This window comes from Gallinula chloropus (assembly GCF_964237585.1).
Source record: "Gallinula chloropus genome assembly, chromosome: 4".
Taxonomy (NCBI): domain Eukaryota; kingdom Metazoa; phylum Chordata; class Aves; order Gruiformes; family Rallidae; genus Gallinula; species Gallinula chloropus.
In genome coordinates, this window is record NC_140088.1 from 34,078,668 (window position 1) to 34,095,978 (window position 17,311).

The 17,311-nt window shown below is 48.5% G+C and overlaps 1 protein-coding gene across 3 annotated transcripts; it reads right to left on the bottom strand.

Annotated features, from left to right (window-relative positions):
• Positions 1-13: 13 nt before the first annotated feature.
• On the bottom strand, positions 14-17,270 carry ZFYVE19 (zinc finger FYVE-type containing 19). 3 transcript variants are annotated; one of them, XR_014617298.1, is made up of 12 exons: positions 17,146-17,270; positions 16,509-16,630; positions 14,712-14,765; positions 14,066-14,226; positions 12,679-12,824; positions 12,086-12,200; positions 11,345-11,554; positions 10,753-10,832; positions 9,980-10,090; positions 7,396-7,538; positions 5,694-6,004; positions 14-302 (listed from the first exon to the last, which is right to left on the bottom strand). XR_014617298.1 is itself a non-coding variant. In XM_084263968.1 (11 exons), the coding sequence occupies exons 1-11, from the start codon at positions 17,197-17,199 to the stop codon at positions 5,938-5,940; spliced, it is 1,263 nt and encodes a 420-aa protein (XP_084120094.1). In that variant the 5' UTR covers positions 17,200-17,270; the 3' UTR covers positions 5,510-5,937. The 3 variants fall into 3 exon arrangements, 1 of the variants encoding a protein (XP_084120094.1); XR_014617299.1 differs by having other exon boundaries at positions 274-302; positions 5,840-6,004; XM_084263968.1 differs by lacking the exon at positions 14-302 and having other exon boundaries at positions 5,510-6,004.
• Between the last annotated feature and the right edge of the window lie 41 nt (positions 17,271-17,311).

A 17,311-nucleotide genomic window follows, 5' to 3' on the forward strand; every position in this document is an offset into this window, starting at 1 on the left:
CCTTCCCCACAAAAACCAGGATCAGCAACATCACTTCAGAATACATTTAGGATTTACTATTACTGAGAAACATCACCAAGTTTGTGAACTTTGTACCAGTGGTTTGAAGTCTCCACTACTCCCAGATCTATGCACACAGAAGGGAGCTAGACTGTACATTTTCCTGATTCTTAAAGGGCGCGTTAACCTGGGGAAGAGGACAAGATGTCCTTCCTTTAGTTTCTTCTAGGAATTTCCACACTGGCTGAGGAGCACTGAATACAGTCCTCAGGAGCTCATGAAGACGTCTGTCTTTCCGTCTGCTGCAAGGAAAACAAGGCATTGGTTATCACTGGCTTCACTGCCGTGGAAAATCCGTTACCGCTAAGCTGCACCCTGTTTCAGCCTGGCTGGGACCCAGCTGCCATCTCCTGCCTGTTACTGCTGTACCTGACTCCACAGCATCACACGTACTTTGGAAGTCTCACTGAGCCTCTGTTATCCATGGAAGTTGGACGGAAAACACGCAGTAGGATGGAAGGAAAACGTTCGATCACACCTGGTCTACCTAAGGGGAAGTTCTGAAAGTAGTTGCTAAGGTGAATAGAAGAGGGATCAATTTTTACTTTTTGTGGAATTTAGGACTTGAATGATTTAGAAGCGTCTTCTACAAGTGCAAGGCCTGGGAATGATTTTTCTTGTAATTTAAAAAAGATGTTGGGAAAATGCTTATTTTGTATATTAAACCAGAGAAAACCAGCCGTGCACTGCTTGCTTTTGCTGATGAGAAAAGCTTATCTGCTCCCCATTTCCCCATGGGGAGCATCTCGAACCGAGTCTTTTGCAGACAGGTGGGTCTCACAACTGAGAAGTAGGACACACTGCCTTCTTGCACACACTCTTTTGGCTACAGCTAACAAGTGCCTGGAAAAATACAGAGGAAACTACATCCAGCCTTTTGGCAAGTCAGTAACTTGACCTGTGACAGGTGATAGGATGAGGGGGAATGGCCTCAAGCTGGGCCAGGGCAGGTCCAGATCAGACATTAGGAAGAAGTTCTTCACTGTAAGGATTGTTGGGCACTGGAACAGGCTGCCCAGGGAGGGGATTGAGTCACTGACCCTGGATGTGTTTAAAAGACAGGTAGATGAGGTGCTCAGGGATATGGTTTAGCGTAAGACGGGAACGGTTGGACTCGATGATCACAAATGTCTTTTCCAACCTACTGATTCTGTGTGGCTAGAAAATAAGACAGCAGAGGCTGATGGCTCAGGCAAGGCAGACTCTCATGGGATGTCCTGCCTCTATGCTCTCACACCTGCCACTCAAACACAAGAGATGAGTTCCTGAGTCACCAGAATGTTCAAGGCCAGCTTTTGAATGCATGTTTTGTCAGACAGGGACAAAAGGAGCCAACTCTGGAACAAAAGGGACATGTAGGTTAGCTAACAAAGACAAACAAAAACTCTTGGGCTGGACCAGTAATATCTTAAATAGGTTAGTCTTTTCATCTTTAACAGGAACAGGGCGATGACTGTTACCTTTTGCTTCCCTCCTATTTTCCAGCAGAAGGGTCATCTCTCAGGAGAAAATCCAAGCTGTGGTAACAGCTGTGAGGTAAAGGCTTGCTTCCCTTCACATGCTGTTCTGGTATGTGACAGCCTCCTGGAAGCCAGCAAGCCATGCAGCTTGTACCTTGTCCTAAGGCTGCTCAAAGAGGCTCTAAGCCTCACCCACTAGGTTGGAGAAATGGCTGGTCTTTGTCAGACCATGTATATTCATGATAGCCCTAGGGACATGCTGCTTTTGGGTTGGTAAAGGGCTAATAGGACATACCTGCCCTCCTGAAATCTCCACTTTGCAAGTAAAGTAACAAAAAAAATAAATCCAGAGCTGCAGTGGTGGTAGATCTGCCATTGCTCATGGATTGACACCTGCTAAGAAGACTCCTGTATCATACCCCTTGAAAAAGGAGAGCAGCATATTGACAGAGAGCTCTGAGCACTGTTGAAAGCACACAATGGGTTTATACAGAAGTTCTAGGTGGACAGGCCATAACTAAGTGTCCTGAGCTAGAGCTGGAATTAGCTACAGCACCATAGCACACAGGAGCCTAGATTAATTACATACTCTACCACAGGGCTTTGTTCTGTTCTCCTGAGCCGTAACAGAACAAAGACCTGAGAGGCCTCTTCTCTGGATCAAAAGATAGATTTTTCTGTTCTGTATTCCCTCACCAGGGAGTGCTGATGGAAGGAGATCTTTTGTCTGTACTTTAGGGCAGACATTGTCAGAACCCAGGAAAATACAGTTCATTGAAACTCTGCTTGACAGTTGTCATTGTGTTTATTCTGCAAGGAGCAAGACAGGGGGAAGCTGCGGCCCCTCTGATGTGCAGTTGGTTCCTATACACAAGGCATCACTACCACATAAGACCACACCAAGTGAGCATGGTGTGATCATGGGGAACAAAGCGAGTTGGGGCTGGTGCTAGATGATTCCTCAGCTCACTGGTGCAAAGGAAAAAGCAAAATAAGGCAGAGCACCTCCTCTTTGTTTAGCGTTAAAAGTAGTAACTCATACTTGCTTTTATTTACTGTTTGGCTGTTTTCAGCCTAGGCCATGAGGACAGACCCAATTAATTTTTAGTTACTAATTTTTTAAACTAAGAGCTTCTAATTGCCTGCTCCTTGGGACCATCAGCAGCATAAGGTTGCAATGCTTGGTATGCAGCTACTGTGTAAGAATGTTGCTTTAAAGGAACTTTGTCCTCTTGATTACACCAATATACCTCAGCACGTACACAAGGTCACGTGCTTCTCCAACTGAAGGTTTATGAAGGTAGATAAAGTAACCTTTTATGCGATTCCCCTTGGTTACAATCAACACTTATATTGGCTTTAAAACTATTCTGGCTACCATACTTGGACACCAGGCCATGTTCTAGCACTTGAGACAACACAGCACACTCCTGACCCTTGGCAAATGCAAGTTAGTGCAGGTTAACAGAGCCCTCCCTCTGTAAGCTGATCTGAGTTCAATCTTGTGTTACCATCGTTTCCTGTGGGATTTAGTCTAGGTGATCTGGGGGGTGGGGGGGGGGTGGGAGTGGAGTAGATGATCTTTCAAGGTCCCTTCCAACTCCTAATGGTCTGTGATTATTTTGAATTCTTTTGAGGGTGAAGCCTATGTTCGATAGCTCACATTCAAAACGTTTTGAGAGGGAAAGAGTATTTTCTTGTGCCCTCATGGCACGCTACAAAGACAGAAGAGAAGCAGGTGCTTGTTTTTCTTGAAGATACCAAGATACCATACTCCTTAGATGGCTATCACTGAAGTTGATCGGGCCTGTCAGGAACTTGTTGTTTACCAGTCTCTTTACTCATTTACCAGTTTCTTTTACTCATTTACCGACCCCTTTTCAAAGGCAAGGGTGGGGAGTAAGCCACAGAGTTTAAAGTGCACTGCCCACTTTAAAGTCACGCAACATTCCTCTTTCACAGTGACAGATTCAGCTAGGTTTGCTTCAGGTGGTCTGGACACCACTTCTACCCCCCTCTGCCATGGAGGTCACTGAGGCAGCAGCTACGCTGGGAATGGCTTTTCAGGGAAAGGTGACTGGGCTGCCACTGAAATGGCCAATTACACACAGAAAGCTCAACAGCCACAAAAACGTCCATTAGTGGTGCAGGGAAAGCATCAGCATGCGTGCTGATGAAACACTGGCTGAAGAAACTCTTCCATGTATGAGGAAGTTCTATTTCAGGTGTTGGGTTGGGCGTGTTTCTGGATTCCTTGGGGTGACCCCACAGAGACCAATCTGGGAAGCTAAACAAACTGCTTCCGGAGGTAGCCTGCTCCTTTGCTACTGCTGTGAACAGAGCAGGGCCCGCAGGACAGGGGCTGCCTAGCTGCACCAGGAGCCCACAGGACAGGGGCTGCCTAGCTACACCAGGAGCCCACAGGACAGGGGCTGCCTAGCTGCACCAGGAGCTCACAGGACAGGGGCTGCCTAGCTGCACCAGGAGCCCACAGGACAGGGGCTGCCTAGCTGCACCAGGAGCTCACAGGACAGGGGCTGCCTAGCTGCACCAGGAGATCGCAGGACACGGGCTGCCTAGCTGCACCAGGAGCTCACATCACAGGACAGGGGCTGCCTAGCTGCACCAGGAGCTCGCAGGACAGGGGCTGCCTAGCTGCACCAGGAGCTCACAGGACACGAGTCAGTATTAGAAGAGAGATGAGAACAGGAATTTGCATCTTCTTCTGCACATGCAAAAGACACAGAATTTAGCTTAAGACAAAGCTGAGCTGTCTTGCTATCAGACTAATTATCCTGGGCAAATAGCAATGAAAAAGCATCACTCATACTATAGCACAAAGCCAGGACAGCATTTTGGTTTAATTTTTGAGACCGTGAGTTCCTCAGGGCAGTACCTCTCTACTTAAATTGCAAGTAACATGGAGCTTGCTGCGAGCTCCCAAATCAGAACAACTCCGGTAATTTTCCAATCTACCCATCCCGAAGAGACAGGCACCAGTGAGGCAAAGACTGCTGGGAGAAAGCAGCTCTTCCACAAGAGCCCCATTTAGCCACCACTTCCTAACAAAGGGGTTTTGATGGCACTGCCAGGCATACTTGCCATTTTTAGCGTGTTAAGCTGCAGCATTGCTGCTCTGCGCTGTCTGATACAGGGTTCTGGTGAAGGGCCTGATCCAGTCCAGCACGTCAGCACAAATCCATCTCCAGCAGGAGATTTCTGTTCCCTGACCAGGGGTGGCTGAGGTGCAGGCAAACACCTCTTCATCAGCTCTCCTGCAGAGTGACCTTAAGCACAGGGCAGGGCAGACAGCTGGGAGTGGCAGTGTCAAACCAGACAGGCAAGATTCAGAGGAAACTCCCTGGCAGAGGCAAATCCAAGATTTTTTTTTTTTTGCCATAGGAATTTATCAACCTCGGAGAGCTGCCTCGGAAGTCACATGGTAGTCCTGGGAAGAGCTCATCCTGGTGGGATATTAGAGCCAATTTAAGGCAAGTTTAGTCAGGTATTTGAAACAATTCCAAGTACTTTGGGTCGCTGGCAAGTGCCACTTGCATCTGGACTGCCTCCACGGAGGAATATGAGCATCACAAGCTAAGCTTCTCTCCTAGCTGGATAAAGAGCATCACACAGGTAACCTCTTTATCCTATCAGGAGACCAAACAGAGTCCAAACCTGCTTTCAGACTAATACACAACTGTTCCAGAGTAACACGCTGCTCTTACAGACCCCGTGGAAGCGTGACACAGCCACTGCAGATCACAATGTGGTGCATCAGTAGCAGATCACCTTTATATGGCATACTTCAAGTATGTGAGCAACATTGCCCATGGCGACAGAGTAGCCCCTGCATCTTTTCCAGCCACATGATCCTTCATGCCTTTCCTCAAGCCACTTGACATTACACCTAACATACCATTACCAGAGGGCAGCACTTTGTAAGGGGCTATCAGGCATTTTCGGGAGAGACTTTAACCACAGGCCTCTGTAAATAGTTTTTATTATGCTTTGGAAGTTCTCATCACACACGTGACCATGACAGTTTTTTTAGTGCAAAGTGCTTTGCTGCCTATTGAATCAGAGTGTAAGCTGTTAGCAAAAGCAGGAAGTTACTTATCAGCCAGTCAGTACTGCCTTAAACACACATATTTACTGCCACCCGCACTACCTTACCATCTATTTTTATAGACTGGTATCCACCTCCTCATGTCAAGTCCTCATTTATCCCCAAACATGCACGGCAAACCCCGCACTCCTCTGGTTGCGGTTGTGAGGACCAAGTCACAGCACAGCCTTTAACTGTCCAAAACATCACCCACTGTGGCTGAAAATCCACTTGGACTCTTCCCATCTGTCTGACTCCTCTCTTTTCTTGTGCTCCATCTCCTTCACACGTCCGTGAAGAGTGTGATCACTTCTACTTGCAAGGAAGATGGTAGCGGGAGGTGTGGTGGTCCTTCAGGTCAAACTCATCATGGCCTTCCCTGAGAAGCAAACACAAGGTGCAGTCAGCAGGGAACTCACCATTAGCCACTGCAGAAGATGCCTCCCAGCAGCCCATAACTTGAAACCTATCCCAAGGGTAGGTGTGAGGACCCAGCTGGCAACCATGCAGACTGACTGCTTCAGATACTTGCTTGTTAGAGAAACCTCTGAGGTGCTTTGAGGAAAGGTCTGCTTATCCCTGCCTGCTGGAATGGGAAATGGCACTAGGTCTCGTCTCTTTCCCTCTTCCAGATGCTCGTGTAAATGGCATTTAATTTTCAGCACCATGTCTATGATTCCCAGGCACATCAGCACCTCCCATGACAACGCTCAAAATGATGGTCTGCTCCAGACAACCCTGAAAAATAACTGTAGTAGCTAAACTGCAGTGTATTGACAGCTGGCTTATCCATGCTCAGAAGCAGTCAGTGCTGAGTAAGACCCAAACTTTAATCAGCAGCATGCAACTCATACACTCACTCACCTACAAGACTGCTGATTCTGCTTTTACTGGTCTTTGCTGCCTGATACTTTTGTTTGGGTTGCTTTTAATTGTCTAACATTGCGAGTCATGTGCTTTCTTACCACATTCACATGCTCTCCCCCACTCCATTTCCATCTCTCTACAAAAGCATTCGCAGGAAATGAAAGAATATGAACAAAAGCATCTCTTACTACCCCAACCAGATCCTTAGCATCCTGCAATCAAAATGTCACCCAGCACTCATCTGAGAAACCAGCCAGCACTTCTGAGGCATGAAAAAGAGAAGCCACACAAACTGTGAAAATTAGCTTTGAATTCAGAGGAATTAACCGTCCAGATCAGAGGCATCCAGCTTTTTTTTGGTCAAAAATCAAGCTACAGATATTTAAGAACCAAGACTGTAGCTGTTGCAAGGCCTGGCTGAGGAAAAAAAGGTTCATCTGTGCATATTTCAAAGATTATTTTGGCGGTAGTGTAAGACTGCAGAGTCTCAACCTAAGAAAAGCCTCAGGAATTTATACTATCTGATCTCCCCTCTGATGGGAACCCAGCCCAGACCATCTATCAATGCCATCAACAAGCCACAGGAGTTGCTGAACAATGGCCCTGCTTATCCCATCCCACGCGACGCAGCACATCAGCTGCTCCAGAGAACACTCAGGCAAGGTGCCCAAACACACACTGGGGCAGTACAGACAAGAGTGTTTCTGCCTAGGACCAGTTCAGTCCCTGAAGCCTGGGATATCTACTCGCTGCACAAGGCATTCCCATAATGACTAGCGTTCAGATCAGATCCGGGTTCCTCAAATCTTCCCTTCTACTGCCTGCTTCTCTGCCCAACAGGAAGAATAAAGAAGAGTGGCCGAGCTGAGACCCGCCTCTCAGGCAAGGCCCTGTGAGACACACCGAAAACAGCGCTGGCAGTAGAGGTCCCCGTTGCAGCCGTGGCAGCGCAAAGTAGCGTCTTCATTGCAGATACAGCACCAGGGTAACTCATCCTCGTCGCTGTCATCCTCCCTGGCAAAAGCTGCAGTGGTTGCAGCCTGGCTCTAATTCACAAAGGAAACAGAGATACAGCATTCAACCCCCAGCAGAGACAATACAGGACTTTGTTTGTCCTGGGTTGGGCTAGGATAGAGTTAAGCTGGTGTAGTGCTGTGTTTGGGAGTTAGGATGAGAGCAGTGTTGGTAACACTGCTGCCAAGCAATCAAAGAGTTTTCAGCTTTTCATGCTGCCCTGCTAACGAGAAGGTGGAGGGCAGCCAGGAAGCTGGGAGGGGACACAGCCAGGACAGGTGACCCAAATTAACCAAAGAGGGCATTCCATACCAATGATGTCATGCACAGCTTAAAGGGGGGCTCGCAAGGGAGGGGGGCACAGGTCCAAGACATGTTGCTTGGGGATGGTCCGGCTTTGGGGCAGCTCTAACCTTTATGGTCTGAGTTGCGCAGTTTGGTGAGAAACTGCATCATGTATCACCAGTTTTGCATAGTTTGCACTAAGTCCTGATTTTGTTATTTCTCCCTCCCTCTGCTGTCCCAGTAAACTGTCCTTACCCCAACCTACATGGTTTGCATTTGTCTTCTCTTCTTTTTCCCCCCTCTTCCCCACCCACTGAGGGGGCAGGCAGGGGGAAACGATTAGCTGAGTGGTGCTCTGCTGCCTGCTGGGGCTAACACAGGGCATTGTTGTAAAGCATGATGGCCACAACAACACGTTATGCAGTCCATAGCTGACTCTCTGTTGATACTAAGTCTGTCAGATGAACTTGCCCAGAGCCCGGGGATAGGCTCTGTACGTATCTAGACCATTAAATAAAACCCCAAGGTACTCTGGATCATTTTCTTGTACATCTGTGTTACTGGGAAGGTAAAACACATATTCACCCTTATTTAGTGCCTACAGGATGATACACCAGCGTTGTGCATGCTGTGCTAAGGGCATAAGTCACGGTCTCTGGCAGGCACCACGGGAATACCAAGTGACCGACAATCCCTGCTGCCAAGGCAAGTGACCCAGCAGCTCTGCTGAAAGCAGTTCCGTGGGAAGGGAAAGCAGTCGTCCCCTCCTGCTGTACAGAGAATGCTGGTGGAACTGAATGGCCACACACACAGTGTGCCTATACACTGCCAAAAGCAGCTTCCAAATGCAACAGCAGCAAGATGGATCTATCTTTTACATCGGTAATCCCAAAGGTGGCATACCTAGGAGATGAATGTTTTCAATAACACCTGCAATTAAATAGTTTCTTCCACTGGGGACAGGCCTGTCAGGTGCCTGTGAGTCACAGGCCCATTTAACTCGTGTAATATACATTAGAGAAGGTGTATGTATTTCCATAATAGGCTGGAATCCATTCTGAGCAGCATGGGGTATCTTTTTACTAAAGCCTTCCTCTGATGTTATATGAGAGCACAGTCGATTACTATCTGGATGTTCTGTTCTGCACATGCTGAAGGCATTGGCAAACCTCCCAGTTACCCTTGGTCAGGCTGCATGATGGTAGACCACGTCCTTCTTGGCCTATTTATGTTATGTTTATATTGTGAGGTCTGTGCCAACTTCTTTGGGTTTAGAGGACACCACCCCACCCAGCAGAAAGCTGTCCTGAAAGAAATCACAGAATCACCCAGGTTGGAAGAGACCCTTTAGATCGAGTCCAACCACAGCCTAACCCTGCCTAGTCCACCTCTAGATCATGTCCTTAAGCACTTCATCCACACGCCTTTTAAATACCTCCAGGGATGGTGACTCCACCACCTCCCTGGGCAGCCCGTTCCAATGCTTGACAACCCTTTCAGTAAAGAAATACCTCCTGATACCTAACCTAAATCTCACCTGGGGCAATTTCAAGTCCCTCCCTCGCTTCCTATTGCTTGTCACCTGAGAGACCAGCCCTGACATCTCAGCAACTACCTTGGAGATAGCTGTAGAGAGCGAGAAGGTCTCCCCTCAGCCTCCTTTTCTCAAGACTAAAAAGCCTCTGCTCCCTCAGCTGCTCCTCACAGGACTTGTGCTCCAGACCCTTCACCAGCATCGTTGCCCTTCTCTAGATGCGCTCCAGCATCTCAACACCCTTCCTGTACTGAGGGGCCCAAAACTGAACACAGTACTTGAGCTGCGGCCTCACCAGAGCTGAATACAATGGAACTATCACTTCCCTGCTCCTGGTGGTCACATCATTCCTGGTACAGGTCAGGATGCTGTTGGCCTTCTTGGCCACCCAGGCACACTGCAGGCTCACGTTCAGCCGGCTGTCAACTATCGTATTCCAGACAGCAATTCCTTTTAAAAGTACAAGGATGACTCAGCTACGCTCAGGGCCGGTCACCTTTACAGCAGCCACTGAGCCTGTCAACTCTGGAGAAGATAAATGTTGGCTTCTTTTTCTGCATCAAGCCTAGGATACAGCAAACTTTTCCTGCACAACTGCACTCTCCTGAGACCCTGGAACATGACATTTCAAGAGATCCTGACCAGCTCACTGACCTTCTGCTTTGCTTTCTTATGGAGGTTCTGTTGCAAGGGTCCCAGTTGGGTGGTCTGATCTGGAGGAATGTTGAATCCACTTGCTTCATCCAGAGCTGCTTCCTCTGTGAGCTGGTAACAACAGAAAGCAAGAAGCCTCTTGTTTCACACACAGCTTGGTGCCTCATTCCAGGTTCTAACCCTCCCACCCTTCTCCCTGCTATCCTGCAGTAGCAGATGACAATTCTGAATAAATCTGGTGTTATCCAGGCAGACGTGAGCTTGCCCACACTGTGAAAGGGAGTGCAACAGCAGGGGTCTTCAGGGAACATACTGCTTTGCAGAGCAGCTATCAGCAGACACCCAGCATCATGCTAATCATCACGTAATCAGGCAGAAACTTAATTAAGCACAGAAAGCTCTTGTCTGCCTGTGAGACAACTCATAGACACTTCAGAGAGAAATCCAGGCATAAGCTGCGCTAAACAGCGCACATCTCATCACCTGTGTTCTGGGTGGGTGGGGAAAAGGTGAAACAAGAAGGAAGTACCAGCAGAGTGGGGCTGGAGAGGAGACACACAAGAGACACTGAGCATGAACAAGCAAGACGATGTGACAGACTAGAAGCAATGTTGTGAATCACCTGAATAGCCTGTGCTGAAAAAGCACTAGGAGAGGAAGGAATGAAACTCTGCCCAGGAACAGAAACACATCCTCTGCATGCTCACCAGGTAACATGCACACTGGGAATAACTGAGAGGAAGATAAACAAGGCCACAGCTGCTACTTCTGACCTGTTTGAGCACTCTGCGAATGGCTTCCTCCTCAGCCACTTCCTCATCGCTGTCAGGGAGTTCATAGGTCTCCAGTGTAACTGCAGGAGCAAGGGACAGGAGGCTGTAACCCGCACCTGCCTCAAACCTTGCGCCCACTTATGTGCCAGACACACCCCTCTGCACTGCAAGCTGGTTTTGGCATCCGCTTTGGCACAGAGAGATGCTTCTCACATGGGGGCTCCTCACAAAATGCACTGCTGTTCAATTTTAATATTGGAAGAGGGAAGGAAAAAAAAAACCACGTTAAAACCAGAGCTTTGCTTTTAAGAGCTCTGTTAACTTCACCAGAGCATGGTCAAGCTATCTCAAAGAAGGGTGTGAGACAAAGCAGCCTGACCTTACAGCTCCCGCCTTTGCTCTTAACTAGGATCTTTCATGCTGATTTCCCGAAGAACCAACCCATTCAACTTCACAGTCAGAACCAAATCTCAGCCTGTTTCTTGCAGAACAGAGGAATTTGATGGATAAACAAACACCTCTCAGAAAAGAAGTTTCTCTGTTGCAGGAGCTCGGTTCCTCTCTTGGCACTGTATTCTTGCCTGCTACGCACCTTTCTCTGGGTCCTCGCCTCTGAGCGCTGCCAGCCTCTTGGCAACTTGTAGGATCTTTTCCTGCCTCGTGTTCTCCTCCCACAGCTCAGCAGCAGCTTCAGCGAGAAGTTTGTTCTTTTCTTCCTCTAACTGTTTTGGGTCCAGATTTGCAGGGCAAGCAGAATCTTCACTTTCTCGATTGAGATCATTCAAACTTTGGCTACCAACAGCTGCAAACAGACACACAGAACATGCTGGTGACTCAGACAGCAGGACAAAAGCAACGCTATGAGAGTGGCTGGCTGCTCTCCATTCATCTGGGTAATAATGGGAGAAGGCATGCTGCAGTAGGATCTGCACCAGCGATGAAGAAAAGTGAGGTAATCCCTGGTTTACAGAGAGGTTACAGAGAAAGCACCACAGTAAGATAAAGGTATCCCAGATTCTGATCTTTTGTAACAAGAGCACAGATGTGTTAGAAGTAGCAACCACCCAAGGAAGAGTCACCTTAGAGACACAGAGAGGAGCAATCAGAATAATAAAACCCTGAGAAGAAGGAACCAACTCCCAAGGAAACACAGTGAGACCAAGTATGGAGTCATGTGGCTGCTCTCAGTTAATTTGGGAGTCATACAGGCGAGGTAAGGACAAACTGGACACCCAACTCACCTGTAAGCTACATATGGAGGCACATATTCCCTTCTCACTATAGCATGTACATTATTAGACAGAAGCAGGTCTTTGGAAGCCAAAATAGATACCTTGAGGTGGGACTCTTGGTCTGTAATGCTCATCAATAGCAACTTCCTCAGACAGTTGAGTTAGCAGGTCATCTGTCTGCTGGACCAGACTTCTGGTATCAGGAGGCTGGTGTACCTAAGAAACAATTTCTCAGGGCCAAGATCATTCATACAGGCTTTGAATGCATCTATAAACTCAGCCCTCCGCAACGAGAGATTAACCACTCTGCGCTCCCGTTTCTGGAATAATTAAGAGGATTTTGCCCAGCTGGGATGTAGTAACAACTGCAAGATACAGACAGAAGGTAGGGCTGTAAGCCCCAAACACCTCTGAAAAAATAGCAGACCGCTCGGGTGTGCAAAGGGGTTGAGAAGAAAGAAACCTGATCAGCTATCGTTAACAAACTGCCATAAAGGAACACAGGGGCTCAGACTGAAGCAGTGACCTGGTACAGGCTGGCCATCTCCAAGGCAAGTACACAAACAGGGAACAGCCTTCTGGAGGGAGCCAGCGGGACACAGAAAAGCCAAAGGAAGAAGAACGGTGAACACGGGGCAGCAGTGACTGCGCCAGCTCAGAATACACCACCGGCCGAAGAGCTGAGGGAGCTTACGGGTCTGGAAGCCTGGGAAGGTGGATCTCTCCCTTGCAGGGCAGCCAACCGGTCCTCCATCTCCTGTACGGATGGAACAGGTCCCCGGCAGTCCTCCTTCAGGGCAGCCAGCCTAGCTTCGATTTCAGCCTGAGTAGGGATGGACTCTGCAATTCAGAATAAGTCAAGGAAGGTCCTGACTCTGTTACTGTAAACAAAAGGCAGCTTCTTTCCCCCCTCCCTCCTTAAATTTTTATTTCTTTCTGGAATCACATTCTAAACACCCAAGCAAAAGCCTTCCTCAGCCCCCATTCACACTGCAGTGGCTCGGAGCCTACCCAAATGCTAACAGCTACCCTTTTCTTCCAAGCCCTTGCCTCGTTCACAGTTCATCTCCTGGCCTTGAGATGAGAATTAGGGTAATGTAATTTGGCAATCAGCTGACTCAGGATGCTAAAGACAGGCAGAGAAATAAGTATCATTTAGGCAGTACAGTCTATTGCTCCCACATCTCTTAATGTAATCCTAGGCATATCAGATCGAAACCCTCCCTTGCCACGTAACAGGATGAGAGGAAATGGCCTCAAGCTGCACCAGGGGAGGTTTACATTGGATACTAGGAAAAAATTTCTTCACTGAAAGGGTTTGTCAAGCACTGGAACTGGCTGCCCAGGGAAGTGGTTGTGTCACCATCCTTGGAGGTATTTAAAAGATGTGTAGATGCGGCACTGAGGGACATCATCTAGTGGTGGATTTGGCAATGTTAGGTTTATGGTTGGATGTGATGACCTTAAAGGTCTTTTCCAACCTAAACGATTCTATGACAATCAGGTAACCACTTTGCAGTGAGTTCTTTCCCTTTTAGAGATCACATAATCATTTTTTAAATAGTTTATTCTCTCACAAGCACCATGAAGCTGTCCCAGAACCTGACAGTTGTGGCCTGGGAGGAGAGTCCTTTTTCTCCTCTGCGAGCCAAAGCTGGCCAGAACATTATTCCACAGAGACTGACACTGCCCAGGGAATGACCCACAGGAAACTTTCTGCAAAATAATTTAGCCAAAGACCCTCACTTCATTCTGTACTTGTCAGGCTTGATGTAAGCTTCTACCCCGAACAGTGGGAAAGGAGAAAGTGATTTTACAGGTAAGACCCTGCATCAAAACTAAGAAGAAGTTTCAAAAGAAACCCCATGAAGCAAAAATAAACTGGAACATGAATCTAAAAATCACTGTAGAATCTAGCCATTGTGGCAGCAGGACATGAATGCTCCATCCAATTACAACCCTTCAATTCCCTAACAAGGCAGACTCTGAAAGCCCAGCGTTCCCCTCTCCCTCCAGGTTCCATGTTTCCCACATGGCAGTGTTCCCACCCAAGGTTATCTCCAGAATCCTCCAAAACTCACTTGGTTTCCTTTCCTCCCTGAGCCTCTCCAGTCTCTCTGCAATAGCTCTATCCTCTTGGGAGAGCCCCCGGTATCTGGAGCCTGCTTGACCTGGGAGGTTTGTGGCTGCCTTCTGTTGTTCTTTCAGCTGGTTTTGCTTAGCCTCAAAAGCTGCTACACGCCTGTGACAAGGATGGAAAAAAGACATGACAGTTGAGAACAGGGATTTACACATCCTCTGAACCAAACAGGCCATTTGAAGAACATCAGTGTTAGAACAGAGCAGAAACCACTCGCTCCTGTACCAGGCTCTCCCATTATCTGCATAACAAGGTACTCCCAAGAGTAAGTTCACAGGAGCAGTACACCTGGCACCACTTCCAAGCAGGCAAGGCACATTTCCCCACCAAGCTCCTGTTTCCAAGCCAACCCCAATCACTCACAGATAAATGTCGGCAGGTGGCTCTTCAGGAGTCTGTTCAAAAGGGCACACACCCCACACCTCCCCAAGCTAAACAGGGAAATCAAAGCAGCAGCCCCATCTGTAATCCCAGTGTGAACAAGCAAATACCCGTGCCACAAGCCTCCCTTATGCTGGTGTCTGTAGGGGAAGAGGAGTGGGGCCTGAGAGGCTACTCTCTACATCTGGTTGGCAAGTGCAACTCACTTTTTGTAGTTTTCTGGCGGTGACCATTTTGCCGAGCTGCTTTGAGATCCCTCTCTGGAAGACAAAACCAACGATTTCTCTGAACTTGAGCCACTGATGGTGCTTCAGTTATCTCGAGTCTCAACTCAAGAGGAATCAGCGTACGTTTCTTGACCTCCTGGTACAGCCCCTTTCATGACCTCATTAATATGGAGAGTGATCAGCTTATGGAAGGGATTAACATAATATAGCTGCTGGGATAGCAGAGGACTTAATTTTTAGTCCTTCGGTCCAGTTGTTTTGCATCTGGAGAAGATGTGATTTAATACTGTGACCAGTGATCCGAAGGAGGAGGGGCTGAAATGCCCTTGCCTCCTGCAGCCTGCACCTCCCAGTTCAGAGAGGAGATAGTTAGGTAAGATTCCCAGTGTAATTAGCTTCCACACAGTAGAACAGCCTGAAAGGAGCTGTGGCATGAAACACACAGAGAATTATATAATACACAAGCAGAGTTACAAAAAGCCATTATATAACTGCCAGTATCATGATGCCATTTTCTACCGCACTTGAACACTGCACAGCCCAAACGCATCCCATGTGACTGTCTTCTACTTCGCTGTATTCAGGCTGAGCTGCTGAACTACACCCTTATGTAAGGTAGTTAGCATATTTTGTTCATTCTTAGAAGTCACAGCTACAAACACATCTGTGCTGTGCTAAGGCCTGTATAGTAACACATGAACACAATGCTGCTGGACCACTTTCCAATGCTAAGGGTTCAGTTATGAAAGCTATTTGCATGGGGAACATTGAGACACGTAGCTTATAGTGCTGTGCCTACGTGCATTATCTACCTGCTGTCTAGACAGGGAGGGTTTTTTTCTGCCGTTAACTCTACAGCGCTGCTGTTAAATAGATGAGAAAAAACAACCAAACCCACAAAAGCAGCACAGAGAAAGGCTGCTCTGTTTTCTTAATAACTTTGGAGTTGTAAATGGAAATTGGAACATTTCAAAACTGAAAGGCCAAATACTGTATCTTCACCAACAATATCTCATGCTGTCAGCACTTCTGAAATGAAGAGCTCTGGTGAAAATTCCTTACCATAGGAGAGAAGTGAGGAAGAGGACACAGAAGAATTGGTTGAGGGCTTTTGGCATGCACTGATGCTCTTGTGTTACGTGCTCCCATGTATAACCTACACTGTTACTGAATTGATTTTTTTGTTGTTGTTTTCAACAAGCAATCTACAGGTGATGTTTGCAAGTACTTTCTTCTCTTTAAAAAGCAAATCAATTTTATTCTACAAAACAGCAATGTAGTCTCAAAGTACGTGCAGTCTCCATGCTACGCAGCAGAGACTCCTCAACACTGAGGGGTTGTGTCACCGTCTGCCTGCAGAGGTAACAAAGCTTTGCACATCTTACTGGCAAGGCCATTCAAGTACTGCACGTCTGGAAAGGCAGATGCTGCTTTCAAAGGGGGACAGGTTTCTGGGCAAAAACACAGCTGCGCTTAACCTGGCCTTGTCTACCTAAGATATCCATAGGCATTCAGTGCCCACCCGTGAAGATTTAAACTGGTTCTCTCAGATTACTCTGCCACCGTAGAGAACAGCCTCATCAATCCCGATTCTGATGTTTGGGCCACACAGCTCACGTAACAGCACTTCAGTGATGGCCTGGCTTCGAAGCCCCGGGTACAGGCAGCGCGCAGGCACAAGTGCGAGGCCCAGCCCTCACACAGAAACCGACGACACGACAGCTGGGACGCCAAACGACGAAAGCAAAGTGGAACAGTGCCACGCTGCCATCTTACCCGGTTAGCTTGCCGTGGCACTGCTTGCACACCTTCTGCTGAGCGCTTCCACAGCGGGGAACAACAGCGCTGAAGCTGAGGCAGCCCGAGCAGAACGACCGCCCACAGTTCTTGCACCCACACTGCGGAGATACAAGAGAGAGGCAGGGCAGGGCTTCATCACCCCCTCGCCACATGCACCCCGCTGGTCTGCCTGGCCAGACGCCTGCACAATGCCCGCGCCAGGGCGGGCTACAAACAGCACGGGGGTTTATGCTGGTTCTTTTTTTATGAGAACTGTTATGGCCAGATGCTGCTGAAGAGATGGTGACCCTCAAGAGCCTCTGAGCACCAGCACATAGCTCCCACTGGAAGCAGAGACACCATTTCATCCCATAGTGTGTAATAAAGCACGCTTGTGGGGAATCCTCTGGGACAAGGGCAGAACGCCACCAGAGGGATGACATCCAATGACACGTATTTAAGGGCGCGGGCAGCCCTGGCGCTCAGGGAGCGAGGGCAGCAGCGCGGCGATGCCAGCCGGGCCGGGAAGCGAGCCCCGGCCGCCCGCTCAGACCCTCGCACCGCGGGGGCGGCGTCGCGGGACCGGCCGGGCTCCACCTCGCAGCCGCTCCCGAACCCCCTCGGCCGGACTTGCCTCTTTCTTGAAGACAGAGAACTTGGACGCACACCCATAGCACCGGCTATCCATGGCGCTACCGCCGTCCGGGCACTGCCCGGCCCTCAGGCACCACGCTGTGCCCCGGCCACGCCAAGCTCCATAGCTGCTCCTTCCCGCCCCACCTCCCCCCGCCGCCCCGGCC

Excerpts from the sequence above, each read along its gene's own strand:
- ZFYVE19 (XM_084263968.1), bottom strand. The coding sequence starts at position 17,199 with ATGGATAGCCGGTGCTATGGGTGTGCGTCCAAGTTCTCTGTCTTCAAG. Across the intron at positions 12,201-12,678 it reads CTTCCCAGGCTTCCAGACCC|GTACACCAGCCTCCTGATAC; the intron begins GTAAGCTCCCTC and ends ATTGTTTCTTAG. Across the intron at positions 11,555-12,085 it reads ACCAAGAGTCCCACCTCAAG|CTGTTGGTAGCCAAAGTTTG; the intron begins GTATCTATTTTG and ends GTCTGTTTGCAG.